The 19,368-nt window shown below is 39.7% G+C and overlaps 2 protein-coding genes across 10 annotated transcripts in view; one reads left to right on the plus strand and one right to left on the minus strand.

Annotated features, from left to right (window-relative positions):
* The window catches only part of PRKN (parkin RBR E3 ubiquitin protein ligase), a 1,467,397-nt gene extending 1,453,986 nt beyond the window's left edge, over positions 1 to 13,411 (minus strand). For all 6 annotated transcript variants that reach the window (XM_008995347.6, XM_035297759.3, XM_078370429.1 and 3 more), the window contains exon 1: positions 13,307 to 13,411. In XM_008995347.6, coding sequence (XP_008993595.3) covers positions 13,307 to 13,313 — 7 coding nt within the window. In that variant the 5' untranslated portion in view covers positions 13,314 to 13,411. The remainder of the gene's footprint in view (positions 1 to 13,306) is intronic.
* A 184-nt stretch (positions 13,412 to 13,595) lies between these two features.
* Positions 13,596 to 19,368, plus strand: part of PACRG (parkin coregulated) — a 592,113-nt gene continuing 586,340 nt past the window's right edge. For all 4 annotated transcript variants that reach the window (XM_054254971.2, XM_054254972.2, XM_054254973.2 and 1 more), the window contains exon 1: positions 13,596 to 14,042. In XM_054254971.2, coding sequence (XP_054110946.1) covers positions 13,887 to 14,042 — 156 coding nt within the window. In that variant the 5' untranslated portion in view covers positions 13,596 to 13,886. The remainder of the gene's footprint in view (positions 14,043 to 19,368) is intronic.

The raw sequence follows: 19,368 nt of genomic DNA on the forward strand, positions 1-19,368 counted from the left end.
CTTAAGAGAGGATGAAATAACCGTTGAGAAGCAGAATTACAGAAGCTACTTATTAAAATACTTCAGCATTAATATCCAGACCTCTAGCTGAGCAGATATCAAAGGCAAATCACTAAATATTGTAAAATTACTGCTTTGTAATATATATGATGAAAACAAACTGTGCTAAAAATTAAGAAAATTCACATTGCTTCGGAAAGTAATTTTACATTCACTTGTCTCTGTAATTCAATAAAAATAAAAATAAATGATTTTTCAGAACAGCCACCATCATGAATGTGATGTTTGATCACTTCTCCACCCCCCTGCGAGCAATGAGAAAAAGGTAGATATATTTATTCATATCTCTCTGCATCCTCATGGAAAAGTGAGGCTGTCAGCCTGTCCCATGACTTAATTATGTGACGGCCCTGCTGGAGGTGTGCTTGTTTACCATAAACAGACACAAAACTACCCACAATTTCCAAGAAAAATGTTCAAGTTCAAACCACACAAAAGAACATCTTTAGAACAATGACGAAAAAAATCAGGCTTCGTTCTTTGCATCACGGGGCCTTTGTCTGAGCAGGGGCTGAGGAGATGCATGGTCACTGGCCACAGGGAGGGAGAGGCCGAGAGCTGGGCAAACGTCCAAAGCTCAGAAACAAACCTGCTCTCTCCGTTTTAAAAAAAAAACCCTTTGGAATAATTTAAATGAGCTCCCACCCAAATTAAATTGCCTTGAGGTTTTCTCTCCAACGCTTTCAGCATTATAAATACCCCCTGACTTTGGCCTGTCATGTTTCCTCAATCAATCCTGCACAAGCCTAGAATTAAATTGAAATGATTGGATCAAGAAAAATCAAATTTTTTAACATTTAGTTTCAGTAATGTGATTAGGAACCTTTTAGTGATATTGTAATTACTTTGAAGCTTTGAGCATATGTTTCTACTGAGAGCATTTCATGGAGAAAAGCTGCATTAGGGAAACAAGTAAATACAGACCCCAATGAAGTAAAAGTGCATTTGCTGTAAAGTTAAAAGCTAAAGGTGGAAAAGAGACAAGACATCTATGTAATTTATATCTAAACATGCTGCATAGAGTAACCACGTTAAAATCTCTACTTCTTGCAAAATTAAAATACTTTAAGCACTTCCCTCTAAGGGCAAACATTACAGAAGCAGTAAGAAGAAACAACATGAGGAAAAAGTCAACTTCCTTGTGCTAGATCCAGAATTTGCATGGAAAAGGTGACAGACAAAACTCTCTCTCTTAAAATTAATGAATTATCTCCTCAGAATATGTAACATTTTAAAGATACTTAGTATTGGCCAGGCATAGTGGCTCATGCCTGTAATCCTAGCACTTTGGGAAGTCCAGACAGGTAGATCATGAGGTCAGGAGAACAAGTCCATCCTGGCTAACACAGCAAAACCCTGTCTCTACTAAAAAATACAAAAAATTAGCTGGGCATGGTGGTGTGCACCTGTAGTCCCAGCTACTTGTGAAGCTCAGGCAGGAGAATCACTTGAACCCAGGAAACGGAGGTTGCAGTGAGCCAAGATCACGCCACTGCACTCCAGCCTGGCTACAGAGCAAGACTCCCTCTCAACAACAACAACAACAACAAAAAGATCCTTAGTATTCACCAAATTCGAAGCATATCCTTACTTCCCCTATTCGTTAATTTTTTTTCACCCATCTCAACACTTAATAGATTCTGCTAGGGCTAGGAGCCCCGAAGATAAATGAAGTGGGGCCCACCCCAAAAGTTAATATCAAAAGAGACTGGATTCCTCAAGGGACATGGGAGAAGACAAACCAGAGACAAGGACAAAGGTCTCCTCTCCTCTGAATCACACTTTCATTTATGCAACAATTATTTATTAAGTACAAGCACACTTATTTCCTCAAGAATAAGGCAGGTAAGTAAAGATACACTATAGAGATGGAATGAGATTAGGTTTTTAAAATTTAAAGGAAACTAATTCTGTCAAGATAGTCTGAAGTACACAAACCTTTTGAAGGCTTTGTTTATTCTGATTATACTAAAGTACAGCTAATTTCCCTACTAGCTTCAAGATCCTGAGTGGGAAGCTGTGTAATAGCTTCACATGCTTAATTTGGCTACCGGCAATTTTATATTTCAAATCTGAATTCACGTCTCACTTTCAGCGACAGACACAGCCACTTTCTACTGCCGTAGAATTCCTAACATTGAGTGGTTCCGCATTATTCAGAGCAAAACGTGAATTCTCCAGTATGGCGTGCAAAACTGGACTGCGCTTGTCCAGACACCCTAATCTATCAACACCACCCGCTCCACGCTCCCTGTGCTCCATCCCGTCAACTATTCATCCTTCCCAACACAGCCTCTGCTAACAAGCCTGCCATCCTGCTAGGGCCAGCCCTCTGTTTCAAATGCACTTTCTTGGCCTGCTCAGGAGTCCCGTCAGTTGTTAAGAAGCAGCTCAAGTAAATTCCACCTCTGCTGAAGGTTCCCTGCTTTATCACAGAATGAAGCGCATCTCCACGATAAATAACATCTACTACTGCCAATGGTTACTTTACATGTGTACACAGCATATTCACTAACTGTGATTTCCTCATCTGGATACATGCGCTTTCATAAGTCCTGTAATTTAGGGTCTCAATAAGTATTTGCTGAATTTAACATTTATTTGCTTTTCTCAGTAAAAAATGAATGTTTTCTTCTTTAAAAAACAAATTCTGCATCCATCTATTCAAAAAACGATTCCATATTTCTTTAGAGTTTCTTCTAACTGTACTAATGTGTAATGAAATACTTTCCAAATGTTTGTTAAAACTGTCTAATGAAACCAAATTCTATGCTGACATCTGTGAGAAACTACAAGATTTCGCTCTTTTGTCCTTCTCAACTTAATATTTTAAAATTCTAACTGTATAATTTTCAACCAACCCACATTAGCTATTATTTACAAAGGGCAGGACAATGTTAAGTTATTCCAGGGAGCATTAAGTGTCTAACGTTCACAGTGAACTGTCAAATCAGAAAGCAATATACATAAAATGGTTATTTGCTTCCACTTTGCTGGATCATCTGTTATGTGAAGTTGTATCTCCTGTCCAATGCATAAAAAAACTTCCCCTTCTCTACAGGATACAAATTAGCAACCTGGTACATGAAATCACCCAGCTGCAATGCACTACTGGAGTCCAGGACAATATTCACACCTTTTGCCACCTGGGAAAACCACCTTGAAAAGTGAGTTATGTCCTTGGCTAGCTTCATCAACTAGTCCACACACACACACAACTCCTCATGTGTAACACTGCTGCACTACACTTAAGTGACCTCACAATAAGCAAAAATCAAGCAGTAGCTCTCTGTCATTCTTCCTTCATAAGAAGTACCTAACGATACTTTCGAATGGCGAAGCATTACCGGCAGCTGTGGCGGGCTAAGTAAGGTTGCCTCCTTTGTCCCTGAAACCTGTGACGCTACCCGATATGACAAAAGGGACTTTGCAGATGTAATTAAGGATCAGGAGACGAAGAGGCTATCCTGGCGGCTTCTGAATGTAACCCCACGTGTTCTTTTAAGAGGAAAGCAGAGTGAGATTTGATGGCAAAAAAGGAGAAGGCAAAGTGACCACAGAAGTGGAGACTGGAGTGACGTGTCCAGGAGTCAAGGAATGCCAGAAGCCCCCAGAAGTGAAAAAGGAGCCTCCATGGGAGCTTCTATTACTAGGAGCTAGCCCTGCTAATACCTTGATTTTAGCCCCTTTTAGTCACTTTGGGGCTGGGCTGTGGCTCAGGCCTGTCATCCTACAACTTTGGGAGACTCAGGTGGGAAGATCACTTGAGCCCAAGAGTTCAAGACTAGCCTGGGTAACCTAGCAAGAGCCTGTCTCTGAAAAAAAAAAAAAAAAAAAAAACTTAGCCAGGCAAGTTGGCAAGCACCTGTAGTCTCAGCTATTCAGGAGGCTGAGCCCAGGAATTCAAGGTTGTAGTAAGCTGTGTTTGTGCCATTGCACTCCAGTCTGGTGATAGAAGGAAACCCTGTCTCAAAAAAAAAAGTCATTTTGGACTTTGGGCCTCCAGAACTGTAAGAAAATAAATTTGTGTTTAAAAGTCACTAAATTTGTGGTAATTTGTTATGGCAACAACAGGCACTACACAAAAACTAATACAGTAATTAGACCATGCCCCCATAGGGTATAATATCAAAGAAAGTGAAATTATGCTTCGAATATTTTCCTGGAAACACTACTTTTATGACCTGAACATGAAATTATTTATAGTATGTTACCACTGAAAATTTATCTGACATGATTTGAAACAAAATTCGAACCAGCTTTTTATTACAACAATGATGCATTTGTCCTTTCCTGAAGGTCGTGTTTATAACACATTGCTTTTCAGTATTTCCAAAACATTACACACTTAACACTGACGATCTGAAAAACACGGAAATCATAATCAAAGAAAACATCCACAACCCAAAACATCATTTGGGGGAATACTTCCTGATTTTTTTTCCACATGTCCCTAATGCTATCTAGTTTCCAGTTACAGTAACTAAACTATCACATTAATGCTTTTTAAAAAATATCTTTCCCAATTATTAAGAATTCACACATATTTGTCCATCTTAGATCCCTTAATCATCCTATCATCACTGTTTTAAGACAAAAATAAATCTTAGTACTTCTAGAAACTTCATCTTGAATAGCATCCTCATCCCATGACTGACTTTACCTGTATAACATGCATTCTACTAAGCATATAATGATTAAATTGGCTGCTGAAGTCAGAAGGAATTTTTAAGAAATTTACACACAAATAATTGTGATAACTATGTCTTGATCCAATATGAAAGTTTTTTAGATGCTGAAACCCCATTAAAAATTATACCAGAACTGTCCCCCAAAACAAAACATAGAGTTCTAAAATGGACAGCAATACCCAGAAATTGGCAGAACATAAAAACAAGCACATAGACATGATGTAAAACTCAGACACTGAGAATAAGATTATTTGGTGACTTCTCTGAAATCAAGATGATACAAAAGTCAATACCTATGACAGAATCTCTGCATGTAGTAAGGCATGGCAGATGCCACACAGATACATGAGAAAGGCACAATGAATAATGGAGAAAACTCTAGAGAGGAACAAAAGTAACTCCAATTACGAGTTGAGCATCTCACAGATTCCTAAATGAACAAGAGTGGAAAGCCCATAACAGATCTCTGCTAAATATTACTCTCCATATCATATGATTATTCCTAAATTGACTGCCCAGTAAAACAAATATACTTCCCTTTCTGATACTACAAATTCAGGAATCCTCATGTAAAAACATTTTTAGATATTGTCACACACAATTATACAAACTTGGTGAATGTCAACCATCTCATGTAGTCGACACTTGTCTGTGGTCAGCAGCCCAGAGAAGCCGCACCTCAGAGAACACGGCCTCACTCATGCTTAAATTTGTACCTCGTATACTCTGGGAACTCAGCAGAGACCTGTAAAGGACTTCCAGAAGAAAGGAGGCCAATTTAAGGGAGGAGAGAAGACCCAGGGAACATAGAATATGATTCCTTTTTTTGGAATATTCTTCTTCTTTTTTTTTTTGAGATGGAGTTTCACTTGTTACCCCGGCTGGAGTGCAATGGCGCGATCTCGGCTCACTGCAACCTCTACCTCCTGGGTTCAGGCAATTCTCCTGCCTCAGCCTCCTGAGTAGCTGGGATTACAGGCACGTGCCACCATGCCCAGCTAATTTTTGTATTTTTAGTAGAGACGGTGTTTCAACTTGTTGACCAGGATGGTCTCGATCTCTTGACCTTATGATCCACCCGCCTCGGCCTCCCAAAGTGCTGGGACTACAGGCGTGAGCCACTGCGCCTGCCGGAATATTATTCTTAAATCTGTTTAATTCTCCAAGGAGCAAACCTAACTTGCCCCCATCCTCTAGTTGCCCAGAGTTCATCATTCCCCGACTCTGTTTCAATGGAAAAACAAAATCATAGTCAGGACTGGATTCCCCTGGAAGGAAAATGCAGAGCCAAGGGCTACAAAGATTTCCATTGCAGACATTCCCAATCTAGGGAAAAGTCTTGAGTAGTAACTGTGGTGAAGTCTGGTCTGTTCTGGTCCGCCACTCCTGTGATAAACCTCAGAAACATCAACGCCACAGTCAAGCCCTGTGGCAACAAGTAAGGAAGAAATGCACTTGTTGTTCAGACAGCAGCTGCTCCTGTGAGCTGAAGACTGAAATGTTAAATTCCAGCTTCTGAGAAAATCATGCAATGTGGGAAAGAAAAAACATGAGGGGACCAAAAAGGGGAGTGCAGGTAGATATTTTAAAAAAACACAAAAAACTAAGGTTGACCTCAGAAACATAGATATTACAAATGTTCCTTCCTATTTCTCTATTTTATTAATATAGAACAAGTTGCAGGTGTCTACTTCCTATCATTTCATAATCTGGAAAATGGATCTACTGTACAATAAGCTTTAAAAATGATTATGCAGTTACAAATGGCTTCATCACAAGATCTTATTCGTGCACTCAAACTTTAAAAATAGCTCACAATAGGAATAACTGGTATATTCAACAATTACATAAATAATAAAAATGTCTCATTAAGGACACCAACATTAGTTCCCTAATCAGTAATTTTTTTCCCTCATTTGATGAGGGTAGGAGTGGAGATGTGTAAATTGGCGAGGCTGCTAACTATTGAACATTAGTGGCTCCAGAGTTAAAGGGTTCTCACATGAAACTTTATGGGGCCCTTCGTTTAGGTCTTAGAGTACAAGTAAATTGGAGAAAATCATCAAGAACCAATCAGTACTCTTAAAAATACACACATCTGTCCATGGATGGTCTTAATATGTAGCTAGGTATATGAGTTGTGCAGATATCTAATAGGAAGAAACTCTACTCTGCACCATTCTGGGTGACAGCTCTGATGACATTCTTCTCTCCACACAAAGAAGAAACTATAAATAGAACCCTAAGCATCATGTGCCACATATCACAGAAGGAGATACTGAGTATATTTGGAATACAAATACACTAAAAACTTTAGTAAAATGAAATAAAACACCTGTCAATGAGAAACATTATTCTACAAAGATAAGAACTTTTTAAAAAGAAATATGGGCCTTAATCAGAGATGATGTAATGACATATCAAATCAATGTCACCACCCCAAGAAAAGTCATCTCCTACCGCACAATTACCCTACCATTCTCAGTGGAAGCCTGTCCTCTATTCATAAGAGCTGTTAACACTTTATGTGGACTTCTTGGCACTAGTGTAACTATTTTCTACAGTGTTCTATTTTATAACTTTCTATTACTGCCACAGACACCTTTCTAAAATACAAGCTGTTCATAATGTTCTTCAGTAGACAACGGTTCAGTGTCTCCTCCCTCTCACCAACTTTAAACCTACCTCCTTGACAATCCTTATCTGCTGTGCCTGCCAGCCTTACCGAATACCTTTCATTCCATTCTCTTCTCTCCCCTCCATGCCTGTCTAGAAGGCCACCTTCACCTAGTTATTTCCTACCTGTCCTGCAGGACAACTGGAATGACTGGCTGGGAAACAGGTGATCTTCCAGGATCTATAGGCTGAGCTTTCCAGTACTTCCTCGTATAAACCTGTATTATAACACCCCCTATTCAGGTTTGTAAATCTTTACTTTTCTGTACCTCTTCTAGACTATGAACAAGGACCTGATGAAGGATAGTTGCTAAAATCTTGGTTGACTCTAAAGGAGGTGCTAATTGCCTCACATTGAAACAAGGGTGAGAGGTGACACGGAAAATTTAATATAAAGTTCGTGCCTTTGGAATTGGATCTTGAATGATGAACAATAGTTTTCAGATGTACAACAGACAGAAAGGGCATTCAGATCAAAGAGAATTACATGAGCAAAAAAAACATGAAAAATCATGTTTTCAGGCATGTATGTGTGTGCTGGTATGTATATACATCTTCCTAATTACTCTCCTTCTGCAGTGGTGAAGGCGGTATCTATACCACCAAGATAAGCCTCATCAGCCCAACTAGGCCACAAACTCATTGGGAAGAAATAGCCATTTCTATGTGCCTTCCCCACAGGCAAATATATAGACATATACAACCTATGTGGACCCACCCCTATCCAGCACCACCTAATACATATGTTATAAAGAAATTACACTGAAATAATTATCATGAATTTAAATACCTATTCATCCAAGGAAAAAAGGTTTCTATTTGGTGAAAAACAGACATTTGAGTTAACCTGTTAGAGTCTTAGGTAATTAGGAAAGTACTCAGGGAAAGAGTCCTATTACTGCCTTTCCTTTTAACCAACCTTCTATCCTACAGGATGAAGTAAACAAGAAAGGGAGGTGAGCTGCAACATGTATTAGCCAACTGTCACATGAGTCTCTTTCTTTAATATTACAAAATGCAGGGAGAGAAACCATTCAGATTACCACAAAGAAATATGTAAAATGAACTCATTAAATGTGAATTAAAACAGAAACACTGAATAAGCACTGGGCTACAATTAAAGGCTGAAGATACAGCAGGTAAGAAACAATTTTCATTGATCAAAGAACTAAAAGCTAACAGAATCAAGTATTTTGCATTAAAACTGCTTTCATGAATATGAAGCATTTCGAATAACTTTTTTTGCATTTTTCAAAGAAGCTTTGGAGGTAGGAATTGATTTACATATCTTAATACAAAATACTTTCACTGTATCATTTTCAAGCAATGAAGCTATGAGGTTTCAAAAACTGCAGACTGCAAAAACATCCTCAGAAATAGAGCCAAAATTGTAAAGGGCATTGGGTCATTTTAGAGCGTTCCGACCCAAGGAAGAATTATTAAATAATTATATAAAATCGTCTATGCAAAACTTTAGTAGAGCCTATTTTTGACACAATTTTCCCTCATCATAAACAGAAGCTTTGGGGTACTTAGGCATAGAGTTGGTTTTCATCAACTCATTAAAATGGCAGGGCAAAGAGCAATACACCGTATTTTCAACTAGAAATACAAATTGAGACTTTGAAATTTACTGCACACAAGCTTGAAAACAAATATGCAGATGTATGAGCAAATAGTGAAGGCGGAATGTACGTTCCTGAGGGCAAAGGACTGTTTCTGTTGGGTTCCCTCGTTTCCCTGGCACTTAGAGCAGACCAGGACACATAGCAGGTGCTGGAATCACTGGATCTGCTTTTGTGAAACTGACACATTATGAGAATAGGAAGTTTTCTTCACATATTAATTTGAAAAGTTAAAAGATGCTGCTTTTCATCTGTGAAGAGGGCAAAAATAAATAATCTTTGATGGAGGAAATAGGTACTCTCATACACACTGAAACAAAGGGCAGGGCCACCAAGGACAGTCGTGCAGCTTGTATGCTGAAAGGCACTACATCTGGGTTGGAGAAAGGTAGGGGATTGGAAATCCAGTAGGTGTTCCACTAGTAAAAGCGGAGTCAGTCTCAGGAAGAATGCCTTTTGGAATTTTCAGCCCTGAAAGATAGGGCAGATCTCTACTACCATGTTGCATTAGAGGAGATTTTAGATAGGCTTGTAAAAATAGGGCAATTTTTTTTACAAATTTGGAAAAAACTAGCAAAATTTAAAATCTACAAACTCTTTAACTCAGAAATTGTCATTAAGATTTTTATTTTACATATATGCTTACATATGCAAGTAAAAAGATACGGCCACAAACATTTCAGATAACAGCTGTTTGTAAACCTAATGAGTGTTGATTTATCGATAAGTATTTTCATAATTAGTGCATTCCATAAAAGACTGGGCAGGAATTGCTGTGGAGTGGATCTGTACCTGCAGATGTGTAAATTCTCAAAGAGATGCTAAGTGAAACAAGGTATAGAAGAGACTATCTTCCAATGACTGGTTTTTTTCTCGTTAAAAATCTTAAAGTATAAGACACTAAATGTGTATTTCAATACTGACAACATGTTTGTATATATAACCATGCCCTCTAATATCTGCTGTTACTCAAATACCTAAATCCAGTTCTACGGAATGTTTAGAATAAACCACAAATATCACCACTAACATTCCATTTTAAACACAAAGAACTGCTTATTTTTTAAAAAGTCAACATATATTTTTAATAGCGGTACCAAAAATTACATTTTTATAAGTTGAATTATTTTAGGCATTTTTATTCTGTTTTATATTGTGCTGAAATCCTTCTCCACACTTTACAGAAGGCAAATGTATATATATTTTTTTCGAGACAGAGTTTCGCTCTCGTTACCCAGGCTGGAGCCCAATGCAGCGATCTCAGCTCACTGCAACCTCCACCTCCTGGGTTCAAGCGATTCTCCTGCCTCAGCCTCCCAAGTAGCTGGGATTACAGGCATGCACCACCACACCCAGCTAATTTTATATTTCAGTGGAGATGGGGTTCTCTATGTTGGTCAAGCTGGTCTCGAACTCAGGACCTCAGGTGATCTGCCCGCCCTGGCCTCCCAAAGTGCTGGGATTACAGATATGAGCCACCACGCCCAGCTCACAAAGGCACAATTTTTAACAGACTTTAACTAAATTATGTTTCTGTAGCTGCCTGGATCAGAATATTCAGTGTATCAATCATAATCCACGTGGGAAATGTAAGTATTTTTGAAACAGTCTTCATGCCAAGAAGAAAATCTTTGGTTTTGAGAAAGTCAACAGAAGGTACATTTCATTAGCAGTGAGGTCACAGTCAGTCCTGTTTATTCCTATTCTACCAGGAAATGCATCTTTATGTTTCACCTTAAAGTAAGCCAGAATTTAAATAAAGTGGAAGAGTATTATTTGCATTAAGGCGAGTTTAGCACTTAGAGAAAATGTAGATCTGAAAGGAGCAAGCTTCAAGAAAGCTCTTACCTTTAACAGAAAAACAATCACAGATACATACTATTTAGATTTTGATCTCCAACTGATCACTGGGTAAAGTCTACATTGTCTTTGCTGGCTCTGAATTATCTTCACAAACACACAAAATCCATCACTCCAGGGCTTCCTTTTAATCATTGTCACTTTCACCTACCTTTAGCACTGTTCTCCACACCTAAATCCCAAACCGGCCATTCAGATGTTTATTGAAATGTGTCTAATGAGGCTGGGTGCAGTGGCTCACGCCTGTACTCCCAGCATTTTGAAGGCCCAGGCAGGAGAACTGCTTGAACCCATGAGTTTGAGACCAGCCTGGGCAACACAATGAAACTCCATCTCTACAAAAACTTAAAAATTGGCAGGCATGGCACACACTTGTAGTCACAGCAACTCAGGAGGCTAAGACGGGAGGATGACTTGAGCCCAGGAATTGGAGGTTGCAGTGAGCTGTGATGGTGCCACTGCACTCCAGCCTGGGTGACAGAGCCAGACCGTCTCAAGAAAAGAAAGAAAAAAAAAAGAGGGACGGGTGTCTAATTTCAGAATTAGGCAATGCAATTAGTTGAATAAAATAATGTATTGCACACTGTCCACAATTTCTTATGTAATGTACATTTCCTAAGGAAGGCAGGCATGGATTTAGTCATTTATGTTCTAATGCACACTTACTTGCACTATTTAAAGCAACAGCTGGAGTCGGAGAAAACTTTTTTAAAACCAACCTTCTAGTCTCCAAGTCATTACTGGTAATTGATAACTGTTGAATCATCAGCTCCAAAGATCGTATTTCTTCCTTCTTGGAAGAAGAATTCCAGATAAAACTAAACAGAACTGCCCAAACATATTTCATCCTAATAAAGTTATTTATATAACTTATTAGGTAATAATTTATAACTGGGTAATGTTCTTTAGATTTTAAGTGCCTGTCTTCATATAGCTTTACAATAAGGTTGTTTCTCTTAAAATTATTTGTGCACTAGATTAAGTTGAATTAAAATAAAATGTGTTTAACTGTCTTCAAAATAAGACAGGCTATTTTCTTCCCGTAGACTACTGACAGCACGGATTCTGGAAAACCTCTTCTACTTGGTTTTCTGATTCAGTTCAGATTTGTGATTACAAGTCAATCTGACGTAGACGTCACCTAAAAAGAGCTCAGGAAAACTCATAAAATTTGTAATTTTTTCATAATTTGATAACCTTCAAGTCATTCACCAAAAGTCAGACCATGATAGAAAGGGAAGAAAAGCTGAAGAACATTCTTGTTTTACCACAGAGACAAAGACAATGCCAGTTACCTGACCTGAGTCTCCCACTAATGGGTAGCATGTTTACATTTTAACAATAACTTCATAAACAAAAGCAGATATGAGAAGTATTTTCAGTGCATAAAGATTAATATTTTATAAATCCACCTTTCATCTTTCTTCTGGACAGACCGCATCGGACTCCGAAAGTACTTACTGCAATCCAAAGTGTTTTGTAAGTGACACTCCTCAGGAATTAGCCCTAAACGAGCTCACCAAACCCTCCATACATTACGTGGAGAAACCTCCATAATAAGGACATCTCACATAGCATTGTTTTCTAAACATATGGTGCATTTCCATTAATGTTCAGGGTTAGCCCCTAAAGTAACTTTTGCCTTAACAACCCTGGAAGACAGGACCTTTGCTCATCTCACACTTCAAGTGTTCATGAACAACTCTGATAGCCACCAAGTTTCGTTTACAAAATTGCAGCTCGGTCATTCCGGGTTTTACCAAAAAAATCGTAATTTTGCAAAAGGCAGAAGATGTAATCTCGGCAATTATTTACTCTTAATTTTTCTTTCACCTCAGACCTTCAACGAGAGGTTGAAAAGGAAACATTCGAAGGGGCAAGAAGTTTAGATCCATCTGGAGGAGTTTCTGTGGAGCCCAACCATCCTCACCAGGTGCCTTCCATTAGAGTTTAATGCTTTGCTGGGGTTTCCTGAAAGAGCCCCACAGAGAGTGGGTCTCGATGGGTACTGAACCGCACGACCACCGCCGGCCAGGGGATGGAGGAAGGCGAGGGGGGACGGCGGCGGAGCGAGGGCTTCGGGACCCCGCACGGTCCGAGGGACCGCGAGCGAGGAGAGGGGATGCGGGGCCGACTGGCGTCCCCGGCGAGGCTGTCTTCTCGGTAACGCTCAGAGCGGGAGAGGACGGGGGGCGCTTGGAACACACACATTGGGGCCCCAGGCCGGCGTCAGTGAACTGGGGAGCCCAGCGGCGTGGGCCGGGGTAGGCACGGGCACTTTGGCTCCGTCATTGACAGTTGGCAACGGGGGTCCGGTCGGCCGAGGCGGGGCGTGGCGCCGAACCGGGACGCGGGGCGGCGCAGAGAGGCTGTACCTGGCAGGCACCCACGTACCTAGCATGGTCACTGGGCAGGTGGCTGTTGCGCGACAGACAGGGGGCCTACGCTCGCACGGGCAACCGCCCGCACCTGCCACCAGCGGCTCTCCCGAGTTAAATCGTCCAGGCCTCCCCGCCCCCGCGCCCGGCCCTAACAATGCGCACGCGCGGACGGTACGCGGCCCTGGGCCTGCTGGGAGTCGTAGTTTTAATGCGTAGTTTCTTCTCACGTCTCCTCCCCACGTCCCTACCACCGCCCTTTCCGGCTTCAGGCCCAGGAAGCTTACGTCACAGGGGAGGCGGGCAGAGCCCTGCGCCCACAGTGTTGACCAGTCGCTTAGCAACCGGGAGGCTTACCTTTGGAAGCTTGTTGCAGCTCTAGCCACGGTCCTGCCCTCTTCCCGCCCCGCCCCTCCCCTAAACTCCCTTCACCAAGGAGCTGCCAAACATCTGGATCAACCTGGGCACTACAAAGGGTTGAATTTCTACCATTAACGCGCCTTTTGACATTTTTTTCCCGACCTCCTGCTCACATCCGTAAAATCCACTGATTCTTTTACTACACTTTTTATGAGAACAAGATATTTTCTAGGAAGATGGTGGCAGAAAAAGAGACCCTGAGCTTAAACAAATGCCCAGACAAGATGCCGAAGAGGACTAAGCTGCTGGCACAACAGCCTCTCCCGGTGCACCAGCCTCACTCCCTGGTTTCTGAGGGCTTCACAGTCAAAGCCATGATGAAAAACTCAGTCGTAAGTGATCTTCCTGAATTAAATGCACTTGCTCCGAATCAGGGGACACGAGATTTACAGAGGTTGGCCAGCCATAGGATGGACTCTGAGCCCAAGCCCTGGGTGGTCTTTGCCAAAAATGGCAATTACTTGGCAAGTAGCAGACGGTATCCCACAGCGTGTGGAGGGCAGGCTAAGTTGTTAGAATCTTGGGCAAATGATGTACTCTGCCCATTTATAAGCACCTCCCCGATAGCTCACAGTTTGCGCTATTTACACCAGGAAAAAAATCCCCCTTACTTACTAATTCCTAACTATCCCTACTCAGCGAAGAGCCTTATAGTAGGTGAGTTCTTAGAAATCATAAACTCTTGCAAAATTTAACATGAGCTGATATACAACTGAGCTGATATAAACTCAAGTAATCTATAATAAGAAATTTCTTCTCTTCAACCTAGGAAATTTTAGAATACCCTAGCATTTACTTTTACACTTGGCTCTTACAAAATGATGTCAGCTTGTTAGAGTACTGGAAGCCAACTTAATATGAACACTGTTTCCTGATAGGCCTTTTTAGATGATGTGCTTTAAACAATACAAGCTTTAGCTCATTTATCTCTGCTACTAATACAATTCAAATTTGTCTCTATTATTTGTAGTAATAAAAATAAAATATCTTAGATATCATTAGAGAAAAAAGATTAAAAATACATACAGATATTTTAGCTATATACATGATAGTGTATTTTTTAAAAACCTTCCTATTTTTTAAATAGCTTTACACTTGGTATGCTGAGCCAGATTTTGCTACTTAGTAAGCACCTGTCTGGGAATGAGGCATTAAATAATAAATGCAGCTTTCAAATCGGTATAATTTACACCCTGGGAAGATCTGAGTTATTGCATGACAATTCATTATGTTAAATGAATAGTGTTGTTTTCCAGTGCATTATTTCTTTTGCTTGTATGTTGCAAACCTAATACCTTATTCCTGAACTACATACTTAAAATACATGAATGAAACAGATTACCTATAGACCCCTAGGCCAGATTTGCATGTGGCTGTGCAAAATGATATCCTAATTATTAGAAAATATGTCAGGTGATTTACAGTAGTTAAAATTCTTGGAAATAGACTAAATTTCTGCTTGTTGTAACTAATTCTTTTTCTCTGCTTGTTGTAACTAATTCTTTTTCATGGAATTTCACATAAATTGGTTCTCATAGGAGTCAAGATGACTCATTTATCAGCAATACCAAAACCATTCAAGTTAATCATTTAATTTTTCTTCTACACAATATTTACAATTTTGGTGTTTTTTTAATGTTATACTTTAATATCACAAGTATTTTTTAATGCTGGGTTCTCCTGTTTTTTCCTAAACCTGTCTTCATAATTTTTAGTTCTGCAAAATCTGATGTTACTGTATTGCCAAATGTAATATATATACCTACAAGACTTACAAAATTGATTATGAAGCAGCTTCTTTATAAACAACTTAGTTGAGATCCATTATCTTCTCTTTTTTTATTCTGAAGGAAAATCTCGTACTGGCAATACGTTTCTTGCCATTGGAAATTGTAATGCTTAAATGCGTACATTATTTATCCATTCATCTATTTATTCAGTCAACAATCCTCTCTCTCTATTTTCTTAATACCCAATACTTGCTAAGCACAGTTCTAAGGATTTAAGATCAGCAAAACAAAGTCTCTGCCCTTAGTACTCCAAGGAAAACCGAAGTAACAATCAAATCCTGCTAGAAGAAAGCTAGACAGTACTGTTTCTGTAAAATAACTTCAGTGGTACAGAAAATAAAAATTTTCAATTTCATAACCGATAATTACATTTCACCATATTTACCTTTAGCAGTATAGACTTTTCAGCACTGTAAAGTCAAAATATCCTCATCTCTTTCTGAAGGTGTATTTCTATTCAGGATATATAGGCCCATTTTTAGCTTTTCTTAATTGCAACCTCATGCCCCACAGCCTATACCCTCCAAACCGCTTTTCCAGTTAGATAAGTCACCTTCCAAAGCTCTTCCACCTAAAACGTGAAGAACTGAGTATATCCTATGGAGTTATACAGAGACTCCTGATATTTCTCTGAGCGCAATAGTGATACAAGTACATAAAGTTGGTCATAAATATGTTTCATCAAATGGGCCATGCAAGCAGAAATACTTATTTAAACAGTAAGTCTGAATATGAGTGTGCAAAATTATTGAAAAAGTAGTAAATGTAAATGGCAAATTTTTAAAAATCTCAATATCAACTATAGTTCTTCTATAGAAAGTAGACTCTGTTTCCATGAAATTTTTGTTGCATTCTTTAAGAAAACGAGCATCACAAAAGGCCTGCAATCAAATAATATTCAAATTCACATTTTTATAATGCTTACCTATAGATATAAAAGATATATAATTTGAAGATTTCTTATAGTTCATTTTCCTTTTAAAGGTCTTGTTTTGAGTGCAATAGAGCCCATGACCAGAGACTAGTAAGCCAGCATTGTGTGGTCTGTATCTTGCCAGGTGCTTTCTGTGCTAAACCAGCTTATCATGAGCAAATTCGAAAATCGACCCAAGTTTACAGTGACAGAGAAGTTGAATTCAGCCGAAGCTTGCTATTACAGCTTTCCTTCTCAGTAGACTATAGATGCTTTATGCTTAAAGTTTGGGGGAATGGAATAAATATTTTCTTTAATATTAAAGGTTGAGTATTCCTATTCCAAAAGTCTGAAACCTGAAATGGTCCAAAATATGAAAGTTTCTGAGTGCTGACCTTACACTAAAAGGAAATGCTATTTTGAGCATTTGGATTTCAGATTTTTAGAATTGGCATGACAACCAGTATATAATACAGATATAGTCAGCCCTTTGCATATATTCCGCCTCCATGGATTCAACTAACCTTGGATTGAAATGTTTGGGACAAAAATTTTATCTGTATTGAATATGTACAGACTTTTTATTTCTAATAATTATTCCCTAAACAATACAGCATAGCAGCTATTTACATAGTGTTCATATTGTTTTAGCTATTATAAGTAATATAGACATGATTTAAAGTATATGAGGAAATGTGTAGGTTATATACAAATACTATGCCATGTTATATCAGGGACTTGAGCATCTGCAGATTTTGGTATCTGCAGGAGTTCCTGGGAGCAATTCCTCATGGAGACTGAGGGATGACTGTATGCCAAATTTGAACAAAAAACAAAAACAAATCCAAAAGACTTCTGGTCCTAAGCGTTTCAGATAAGGGATAGTTCAAACTGTACTTTACAGTATAATGTGTTTTATATTTACCAGTCATATACTCATTTAACACATAGTGGTAATCATCAATGTTTATAAATTGTGTATTAAAATATTAATTTGGCTGCTTTAACAGAGACCAAATAACAATAGCTTAATTAAGATGGAAGTCGTTTCTGTCATAATAGAAGTTCAAGTTTGTAAGCAATCCCAGGAGGTTAGGCAGCATTTCCCCGTGAGGTAGGTGCAGGGGCATAGAAGCGTGTTTGTGCTTTGTATACTATAAAATGACACCTGAGACAAGCTGGGCTCAAGACCACGAGGGTCAGACACCTGCCCTCAGGAAGGAGGAAAGTGGAAGCAGAGAGCTTCCCATTATGGTCATGATCCAGACACAGCACCCCAGTTTCATTCTCGTCGAACTGGCCAGAACTTAGTGATACACCTACATGTTCCCTTTTGGCAAAATTGTACGAAAGCTTGACCCATGAAGCAACTCCCAGGTCCACATACCTGTCTCCTCAGGAAAAGGATGAAGAAAGCTACGTAGTTCCCAAAGGGCATCATCTCTAACACCTGCTTCAGGTAGGGGAGAGAAAAATGGGTACAGAGCAACCTGCAAGAATTAGGCAGGAAGAAATGAAGAGCAAGCAGCTTCATTATGAGGGCATGTCCCAGAAACAGCAATCTTCATTCCTGCTCAAATCCATTGCTAAAACCTAGTCTTACAGCCACAGCTAGTACAAGAGAGGCTGCGACATGCAGTCTTTAACTGGTAGCCCTGTGTCCAGTTCAAACTTGCAATGTTTTATTACTGTAGTGAAGGAATATTGGGGGATAACTAGAAGTGTCTAGGTCCGGTGCTAAATGTGCTATATTATTAGTGAAGAAAAAGAGAGAGACAAGTAAAATAATTACAATACAAATAAGTAGATATTTCTGGTAGAGAAGTACTAATGATGAAGGGACCACGTGGCAATAAACTAATGGGGTCTCTCATCACCTTTTGTCTAGGTTTGTACAATATCTTTCACCCATCAATTGGCTGACTCCCTCAATCAATTATCAGTACGATTACACTAATCTTTCCAGTACAGTGTTCTGCTCCTATCACTACTCAGAGCTTTTGGAGCTTCCCAGTTTTTTTTGTTTTTTTTTTTTTTTTTGAGACGGAGTTTCGCTGTTGTTACCCAGGCTGGAGTGCAATGGCGCGATCTCGGCTCACCGCAACCTCTGCCTCCTGGGTTCAGGCAATTCTCCTGCCTCTGCCTCCTGAGTAGCTGGGATTACAGGCACGCGCCACCGTGCCCAGCTAATTTTTTGTATTTTTAGTAAGACGGGATTTCACCATGTTGACCAGGATGGTCTCGATCTCTTGACCTCGTGATCCACCCGCCTCGGTCTCCCAAAGTGCTGGGATTATAGGCGTGAGCCACCGCGCCCGGCCCAGTAGCTTCCCAGTTCTTATAGAAAAATGTCATGATACTTCCCAAGGGCCAGCAATATCTTCTGTGATCTAATCCCATTCTGTGGTTTTAATTTTTTATTTTTTTTCTTTAAATTTTTAAAAAATATTTTATTGTATTTTAGGTTTTGGGGTACATGTGAAGAACATGCAGGATTGTTGCATAGGTAGATACATGGCAATGTGGTTTCTGCCTTCCTCCCCATCATCATTCTGGCATTTCTCCCCATGTTATCCCTCCCCCAACTCCCCACCCCCAACTGTCCCTCCCCTAGTTCCCCCTCACAGACCTCAGTGTGTGATGCTCCCCTCCCTGTATCCACATGTTGTCGTTGTTCAACACCCACCTATGAGTGAGAACATGCGGTGTTTGATTTTCTGTTCTTGTGTCACTTTGCTGAGAATGATGGTTTCCAGGTTCATCCATGTCCCTACAAAGGGTACAAACTCATCGTTTTTTATGGCTGCATAGTATTCCATGTCGTATATGTGCCACATTTTCCCGGTCCAGTCATCATCTCCCACTGTTCTCATTTGCTTCTGTCAATCTGAACCCAGGAAATAAACTCACATTCCTTATTTTTTGTGTTTCTGCGTATCTTGTTCCCTTTGCTTG

This window comes from Callithrix jacchus, chromosome 4 (assembly GCF_049354715.1).
Source record: "Callithrix jacchus isolate 240 chromosome 4, calJac240_pri, whole genome shotgun sequence".
Lineage (NCBI taxonomy): Eukaryota > Metazoa > Chordata > Mammalia > Primates > Cebidae > Callithrix > Callithrix jacchus.